We start from the raw sequence: 9,508 nt of genomic DNA, 5'->3' as shown, positions 1-9,508 counted from the left end.
ATCCAACTTTAAGACAATTTGCCTACAGTCATATCACAGTCATGTCACTTGGAAGTGGCTAAACTAAGTCTAACTTGCATAGAAAGATATGCTGTGAATTTCAGGTTAAACATGTTAAGACATTATTAGGACAAGTTAGGCTTAGATCAGATTTAAACTCATCCCAGGATCATTGTTCAGAATCAGATCATGTGACCCTGACAGGGTATCTGCATTCTTTAAAAGCCTGAAAAAATAAAACAAATATTTAAACTAAAAGCCTTAGAAAGTATTAAAATGTCCTAAATGCAGTATGTTTTTTCACCATGCAGTGACTGTCTGTCCACCCTTACACTGATACAGAAGAAGGATAATAGTATTATTATGCAATCTATGTTGTTTTTCCCCCATTGGGTCTACTTCACTACCTTTGCTTATAAACTTTGATAACATTTAATTTCCTGTTGTCCTTTTCCTCACACTGTCCCTTTATAGCTTCAGACTGTCTTTATGTTCAGTTAGAAAAAGGCTGTTTTGACAGCTTTGTTTCTCTATTTTGGTTTTTAAATGGGTCTAAAATTCACTCTGCATTAAAAATGTCTTGTGAAACGTGCAGATACCTTCATAATCATAACAGCTCAACTAATACAGATGATATGATACTGTAATGGGTTAGGGTTAGGATCAGCTTCATCATGTGCAGGACCTTTCTTTCATTGATTTAATCATTTTATGAATGTATCTTCTCATCAGTGCCTGGTGATGGGACCATCTGCATCATTGTCACAGTGGTTGTTCTCGCTGTTGTGATCGTCATCATCCTTGCTGCTATCAGCTGTTACAAAAAGAAGAAAGGTGAGGAACTCTAAAGCAGAGGTTCTCAAATGTTTTTCAGCCAAGGACCCCTTACAAGATAGAAAATATACCGGGGACCCCCTCATTCTGATTTGTGATTTGTGATTTTTTATTTTATTTTATTTTATTTTTATTTGGGCTAAGCTTAATTGTTTCCACGGTAACGTGCTTGACTTTTAATTTGATAGGTTTGTTATTAGAATGTAATCCATGAACCATTTTAGATTTAAAGCATAAACTATTTTCGTTGAACTATGAAGATTTTGCACAATTTTTTTTTTTTTTTTTTTTTTATTACATTACATTTACATTACGTCATTTAGCAGACACTTTTGTTTTATCCAAAGCAACTTACAATATCACAATTTGTCAATAGTACAGAAAACCACTATGCAACACAATCAATGACAGCCAAGATATTTTGATAGACTAGCACCATGTAGGAAGTAGTTTGAGAAGGAATAAGTAACATGTAGCATTTTATTTTTTAATTATTATTATTTTTTTTTTTTTTTTACTTGAAAACTTTTCGCGGACCCCCTGGCAAAGTGCCACGGACCCCTGGGGGTCCGCGGACCCCCATTTGAGAACCACTGCTCTAAAGGATTGTTTTACATTTACATTTTAGGTGTTAAGTTGATGCTGTTATACAGAGGAGTGGTTTACTGTACACTGAGTGTTATACAGAGTGGCTCACTGTACACTTAGTGTTATACAGAGTGGCTTACTGTACACTGAGTGTTATACAGAGTGGCTTACTGTACACTGAGTGTTACACAGAGTGGCTTACTGTACACTGAGTGTTATACAGAGTGGCTTACTGTACACTGAGTGTTATACAGAGTGGCTTACTGTACACTGAGTGTTATACAGAGTGGCTTACTGTACACTGAGTGTTATACAGAGTGGCTTACTGTACACTGAGTGTTACACAGAGTGACTTACTGTACACTGAGTGTTATACAGAGTAGCTTACTGTACACTGAGTGTTATACAGAGTGGCTTACTGTACACTTAAACAATATAGCATGAGAGCCAGTGTGTTGTGGCAAATATATCCCGCTGATCAGCTGTTATCCCACGAGCTGTACCAACTGCCTGTACCAAGTATTGCCTCTTCTCCTCCTCACTTAACGGTCCCGGGAGCGGGCTGTTACAATACTATAAGTCCGACTGGCATGGCATTCTGATAGAGTCAGTTGAAACACTACTGTAAGGCGGGACCTCTAGCAAGAAGATAGACGTGCGGGTGATTTGATTGGATCGTTCTGGAGACTGAAGTTGACATTGGCCAATCCTGGCGCTTGCTGAGAAGCTGAGAGCTTTCTGCAAAGCCCGACACGCAGCTCGAGCGCAGCGCTGCATTCTCAGCGCTTGCTGAGAAGCTGAGAGCTTTCTGCAAAGCCCGACACCAACTAACGTTACGGGGTTAAATGCGGGGTTAACAGCCTTTTTTTTGCAAAGAAGACATTAGCCCGCGTCTATTCTTGTACAAAACATAATTTTCTGCGAAGTATTAGTAAAGTTATAAGCGAAGATCGATTCACAAGGATCTGACAGCTGTCTCCGCCATTTGTTTTTTCTACATTGTCATTTGAGGTATTCAAAGCCTTTTAGTAAGAGAGTTGCCATGGCAACTCATAACCCATGGCCATGGGTTATTGGAGTGGGTTACGGGATTTATACAATGGCTGTGAACCAATCAGATTGCTTGATTTGAGAGAGACGTTTTATAATGAGTGTTATACAGAGTGGCTTACTGTACACTGAGTGTTATACAGAGGAGTGGCTTACTGTACACTGAGTGTTATACAGAGTGGCTTACTGTACACTGAGTGTTATACAGAGTGGCTTACTGTACACTGAGTGTTATACAGAGGAGTGGCTTACTGTACACTGAGTGTTATACAGAGTGCCTTACTGTACACTTATTGTTACACAGAGTGGCTTACTGTACACTGAGTGTTATACAGAGTGGCTTACTGTACACTGAGTGTTATACAGAGTGGCTTACTGTACACTGAGTGTTACATTACTGAGACGTTACTTTTTTTTATCTCGTTTGAATTGTGCTATGGGGTACACATGTACACATGTACAATTTTGTCAATTTAAAAGATAACTCTGCAAGTCAAGAAAGTGGCAGTTTGTCCTGAAACTGAAACGTAAGGTTTAGTTTTGTCAATCGACTACATCTCTCGTGTCGCACAACACGTCACACCATCAACAACATGGAGTGGCGGGAGAGACGTCACTTATGCCAATGTTTGTGTCGTCTTTGTGATTTATAACTTATAGTGCCACAGTTTTACCACAAACTGTGACTTTCTTCACTTGTAAAGTTATCTTTTACATTGGCAAACATGAAACCCCCGTGGCACAATTCAAACTGGATCAAAAAGAAAAACGTCTCTCTCTGTCCACCACCATTCATATGTTTTCAGATGCTGGTGCACAGAGAAAGGCAGGAAGTGACGTTCACTTTGGCTCTCTATAATTGAGGAGAAAATGTGGTAAATGTGGGGGGGGGGGGGGGGTCTGTTATTTACAACTGTGACAACTTGAGTCATTTAGTCTTTTCTCTTTATTTCAGACAAAGAGCCTCCATCTTGTAAGTAGAATGTGCTTTTACTTGATGTTCATCTGATGTGACTTGCACTCTTCTTATACATCAGTGATAACTTGTCTACCTGCCTGCATTTTATAGCTACTGTTGAGAAAGCTTTCTAGGTATTGATATTATGCAAATTAACTTTTCAGGACTTCTTCCTCCAGCATTGTCTGTTTATTAAAAAAAAGTGATGATAGTGTGTTTCTGACCTTCAGCTTCAGCTTCTGAAATCGGCACCGAGCTCACTGAGAAACTGAAAACAGACGCCTGATTGCCAAACGGATGAAGTTACACACAGTAAGTGATTTTCTATGGGCAGACAAAGAGGTGATTTGTGCACTATTCACATCTGAACTGAACAAAGTTGACTTAGATTTGATCCAAGGGAACATTATTTGGATGTTATCATTTTATCAATTCACTGCAAGTCAGAAGGACAGATGTGATATTATGACATCCTCACTGATGTCATCAGTGTGTGTGTGTGTGTGTGTGTGTGTGTGTGTGTGTGTGCGCGTGTGTCTGTGTGTCTGTCTGTCTCTTGTGTGTGTTTGTGTGTGCATGTGTGTGCCTGTCTGTCTTTTGTGTGTGCCTGTCTGTCTCTTGTGTGTGTGTGTGTGTGTGTGCGCGCGTGTGTGTGTGTGTGTGTGTGTGTGTGTGTGTGTTTGTGTGTGTGTCTTGTGTGTGTATGTGTGCATCACTGATGATGTCACAATGCCTCTGACATCACTGATGATGTCACAATTTATGACATCACTGATGACATCATCACTGGGAGTGATGTGTGTGTGTGTGTGTGTGTGTGTGTGTGTGTGTGTGTGTGTGTGTGTGTGAGGGAATTTATGACATCACTGATGATGTCATCAGTGGGACAGACAGAGAAACAAACAAACAAACAAACAGACAGAGCCCCAGCTCCCTTTAGATAGTAGGTAAATTAAGTCATCATTGGTTTACTAATCCACAATATTTGATAATATCTGACTGATGAACTTCAGGTAATGATTTGATGTAGGTTATGTGTTGCTGAAGTATTTTATACGATATCTCATTATTATTTCTGTCTCTTTAGGGATCAATTCTGCACTGGAGCCAGAAGAGGCGCTGTCACTTTCACCCTTCTGTCTTTAAACTGAGAATAAGTGGGTTATTAATCATTCATGAATCATTGGGAAGTTTCAGATGACAAAACAGTTCAGTAATCAGGTGCACATACAGACAAACAACAGGAGCATCATACGTATTTAAATAGCTGATTACTGATTGGGTTTTAAGACGCGAAATTGAAATGAAAAAGCATTTCCTTCATCAAAAATAAATGGAAAATGGAAACCCTCCTAAACCATTTACAACAGGGGTGTCAAACATGCGGCCCAGGGGCCAGAACCGCTCCACCAGAGGGTCCAATCTGGTCCACAGGAGGACTTATGAATGTGACACCCGTGATTTACAACGTACAGAACGTTTTGCTGTAAAATGAGATTTCCACCATTTAGTTCCTGTAATAAAATGTCAGCTCACATGGTGGTAAAATACATTAGGGCGGCTATTGAGGTTTTTAACACCTCTGATCACTAAAGAGCAACTTTTTGCTGATGGAAAATCTGCTTTAAGAAAGAATTGGCAATACATTTAAGGGGAGGAATGTGAGACACATGGGTTGATTGGGCTTTGATTTCTAAGTTTGAATATTCATTTGACACAAAACTATAGTTATTGTTGTAGTTATAAACATACAGTGTGATTTTATTAGAAAGGTTTCCCCTGGAATTATGCCATGCTGGAATTTCAAGTTGATAATACAAACGCAATAATACACACGCGCACGCACGCACGCACAAACTGCTTATTTATGATGGCACGGTGGCTCAGTGGTTAACACTGTTGCCTCACAGCAAGAAGGTCCCGGGTTCGAACCCCGGTCCGTCCCATGTCCTTTCTGTGTGGAATTTGCATGTTCTCCCCGTGTCCGTGTGGGTTTTCTCCGGGTGCTCCGGTTTCCTCCCACCATCAAAGACATGTATGTTAGGGTTAATACTCCTGTCAGTGCCCCTGACCAAGGTACTGGCAAAAGAACTGGAGTTGGTCCCCGGGCGCTGCACAGTGGCTGCCCACTGCTCCTAGTTCTAGGAAGGTTCCTAGTAGAAGATGGGTCAAATGCAGAGGATGAATTTCCCCAAGGGGAAAAATAAAGGTTAACTTAACTTAACTTAACTTGAAAAGATGTCACTCTGAGATTTATTTTTCCAGTTATGTAAATATTTTTCTGGTATAGTTTTTTATGCAGTTTGGTAAAATCTACAGCTCTTGTTGAATTGTATTCTCCCATGCAAAAACAAATTAATTTGTATATTTGATGTTTTGTTGAATTACAGCAAAATGATCTGTCATTTAAACATTTTGACATGCATTAATTTAAAGTAGGTTGTGATGTGGGAGTTTTTTCTCTTTAGATACTGTACTGTACATACTGAATAGAAATGCTTAATAAGTTATGCTCTGATTTTACTGTAGGCTAGATTCCTTTAGGGATGTGGTATTTTGGCTCTTTGTAGAGTTTCTGAACATGTAGAGGATGATTCAGGACGCTCACAACATGTTCTGGTTTGGATTACTGAAATGAATGTCCAATTAAATTGCACTGCTGATGCATTCCTTTTGTACCGCTGTTTGGCTTTTCAATAAAGTCCCAATAGACCAAAAGTCTGGTTTGTGTGTTTGTTTGTTTGTTTGTTTGCTTAAATGCCAAGTGTCCTTTTCCTTATATATGTGTGACTATAATATGAATGTTGCAGCAGGAGAACCCACTGTTGCTACTGAGACTTACATGTCATGAATGTCGTTCTGACATTGGTGTTTGATTGTAAAGACACTGAATGACAAAAAGGGTCAAATGTGAGACACTATTCCTTTGACTTCCTTTTAGCTTTTCTACTTTATTTGTGTATTTGTGGATCATAGTTGTATAACCTAAAAAGGATTGCTCATGCATTCAAAGAATATCATACATGTCTTTTTTTTTATATTTCAGTATAGTGGCTCTAACACCAAATGAACATTCTGATACCTGATGAAAACACAAACGTTGCTAATGTTCTTCATTGTTGTTTTAGTGCTCTTGTGTGTTTCTGCTCTCTTATATATTTATCACGTGTTGCTTTTCCTTATATTTGATGTTCTGTGGAGCCTCCTGGCCTAAGAAGTTCACACGAGTGTTACTTGTGCAACCAGAGTGACAATAAACATCTAGAATGATGAATGTTGAACTCTTCCAGAGAGCACAGTCACATAATGATGATTTATCAGGTTGATCATTTAGAGACCAACAGAAAGTCACATGACATCCTCATCAGTTCATTAGCCTTTTTCACTTCCCACCCAATTCACCAATTTTGTCTAAAATGCAGGAAGTAACACAGGTGCAAAAAAAAAGTAACAAGGGCCCCAGCACTGGATCACCAAATGGATTGGAAGCTGAAAATCCTCATTAATGTTCTGCTTGCAGCTGTGTTACTTCCTGCGTTTTAGACACAAAATGGGTGAATTGGGTGGGAAGTGAAAAAGGCAGAGGGGGATACATCATCTGTCCAGAGGTGGCGCTGTCACACTGCTGAGTCCTCTGTATGTAAACTCAATTACGATATAAACTTTTTAAATTGACATTTATACAATGTTGATGATGAAGACACTGATGAGGATGTCACATGACTACAACTCAAGTCAGTGTGGACTGGTTCTCTCTGGAGATGTACTGGCAACCTGCCTGTGTGTTATATATGGACAAACTTCAGCTGCGTTTCAACTGGCATGAGGGGGAGGAGATGATGACACAATGTTACTTTTTGGGTGAACTGTTCCTTTAATGAACTCTGTCAACACAAACTGGAACATGAGACATCAGCAGCCTGCTGCTAAATGATCCAGTAACTCTCCAGTATGGAAACAGTCACAGCTACTGAGCTGCTAACATTTAGCCTCCATCTAAAAACACTGTTGTCAGCAGATAAGACTCAGTATGACATCATCACTATGACATCACTGATTACAAAAAAATTCAACACGAACGTTTCAGCCTAACGGCCTTCTTCAGCATGTTGCTGTGTCAGGCGGAAATGACGCTTAAATACAATGAGGCCGGAAGTCCATTCAATAAACGAAATATCAAAATTCAGTTACAGTATATAAAGAATTAAAGAACCAAGCAATGCACAAGTTCCATTATCAAAGAAAAAACAAAAATGTCTACATACTGTACAACAATGTATGCATAATACTAGTTTGGTCAGCCCCACTGTGTGGGAGAGCAGAACCAGGCCTAGTAGAGGCCCTGCTGTGTTCAAAGTGACAGGTAGGGGGGAGTAAGCCAGGTCTGGACTACAGATTGATACAAAACAAAATACAATAGAACATTTTTAAAGGAATTATGCTTAGATAATTGCACGTTTCCACTGTAATGGCCTAGAAAGAGGTCCTGCTGTGTTGTAGGTAACAGACAGGAGAGATTAAGCTAGGGCTGGAATGCATATTACTAAGTACATTAAAAATAGACAATAAAAATATATTAATAGAAAATTGCACATTCAAAGAAAGCAGCCTAATAACAGTTCCTCATTAAGTCTTTCGGATGCTCTGTCTGAAGAGTGTGAATCCAAAAGGCCTCTCTTTGTAGCAAGGCCCTATCTCTATCCCCACCCCTTCTCAATGGACTGACAGTTTCTATGCCCTGGAACCTCAGGGTGCAAACATCATGTCCCATAGCGTTGAAATGTCTCGCTACAGACGAGAACAGCTGCCACATCCTCCTTACAGTCTTTATAAACAGCCTGACTGAGTGACAATCACTTGAACTTTGTTCCTTCAGCAGCCTGGACAGGAGGAGACATCTGATGTCTCCATGATGGAGGAGGAGGAGGACATGTGCCAGGCTTTCTCCGAGACGCTGGACATGATGGACGTAGATGAGTTTGATGGAGACTTTCCAGAGCTCTGCTCGGAATATGTGAAAGATATATATGCCTATCTGTACCTCATTGAGGTAATACATGCTCTTTATTTGCCCTTACTATGCAACTACCTGCAGGGTAAACAAATCACGGGACACATGAGAGATGGTCTCGTCGACTGGATGATCCGGATTCACTCCCGCTGCACACTGGTTCAAGAGACGTTGTACCTCTCCGTCGCCATCGTGGACCGTTTTCTCCAGGTACAAACTTGTTTTAAACGTTTTCTTGTTCATCTTCTGTGAACTAGCAGCTAGCTAACACTCTTCTTATATGTGCCGCAGGTCCAGGAGGTGCCTCCTAGCCAGCGGCACCTTGTCGGAGTCACTGCCTTGTGGCTGGCCTCAAAGTATGAGGAGAACTGGACTGCAGGCGTCACAGAATTCGCCAACGCCAAGACCACAGGGCAGACATTCATAAAGGCAGAGATGCTGAACATGGAGCAGCTGATCCTGAGGAGTCTACATTTTGAGCTGGGATGCCCCACGCCAATAGACTTCCTCAGGAGGGCTGTAAAAGTTGCAAGTGTGAGTATATATATATATATGCCAACTGCCATAAATATATATTTTGTCTACTGTCTTCATGTAGTTGATGTGATCAAGGCTATTAAAGTGACTGTCTTCTGTCTGTCTGTCTAGTCCTATTTAGAGACAGACAGGCTGGCCCAGTACCTCATGGAGGTGACGCTGACCGATAACACCATGGTGCAGTACCGTCCCTCAGAGGTTGCTGGTGCTGCCGCCCTCTGCCTCGCCCAGCTCCTGCTGGATGGACTGTCCTGGGTGAGTTGACTGAAGTCTATAGGCCTATACAGATGGATTCAAAGGTGAACTAAATGACAGAACTCTGATGGCTCCTCTCTAGTGTTGCAGTCTCCTCTACAACAGCGCCACTCCAGGTACAGCCAGGCCCACCTCAGACCCATCATGCAGCTGATTGCCAAGAATGTGGTGAGGCTGAACGAGGGCACCACCAAGTACCTGGTGAGTTGAATCTCTTGTTGTTGTTGTCTTTTAGTTTCCTCCTCCATCCTCTGAAGTTCCAAATTCATCTCCAC

The 9,508-nt window shown here is 40.9% G+C and overlaps 1 protein-coding gene across 2 annotated transcripts in view; it reads left to right on the top strand.

Annotated features, from left to right (window-relative positions):
• LOC310795843 (major histocompatibility complex class I-related gene protein-like) overlaps positions 1-6,142 on the top strand; it is an 11,774-nt gene extending 5,632 nt beyond the window's left edge. For both annotated transcript variants that reach the window (XM_083657931.1, XM_083657930.1), the window contains 4 exons: positions 733-834; positions 3,428-3,445; positions 3,661-3,742; positions 4,518-6,142. In XM_083657931.1, the coding sequence (XP_083514057.1) occupies positions 733-834; positions 3,428-3,445; positions 3,661-3,716 (176 nt within the window). In that variant the 3' untranslated portion in view covers positions 3,717-3,742; positions 4,518-6,142. The remainder of the gene's footprint in view (positions 1-732; positions 835-3,427; positions 3,446-3,660; positions 3,743-4,517) is intronic.
• The last annotated feature ends 3,366 nt before the right edge of the window (positions 6,143-9,508 follow it).

Source organism: Poromitra crassiceps (assembly GCF_964638095.1).
Source record: "Poromitra crassiceps genome assembly, chromosome: 21".
Classification (NCBI taxonomy): domain Eukaryota; kingdom Metazoa; phylum Chordata; class Actinopteri; order Beryciformes; family Melamphaidae; genus Poromitra; species Poromitra crassiceps.
This window is presented reverse-complemented; position numbering and strand designations above follow the sequence as displayed.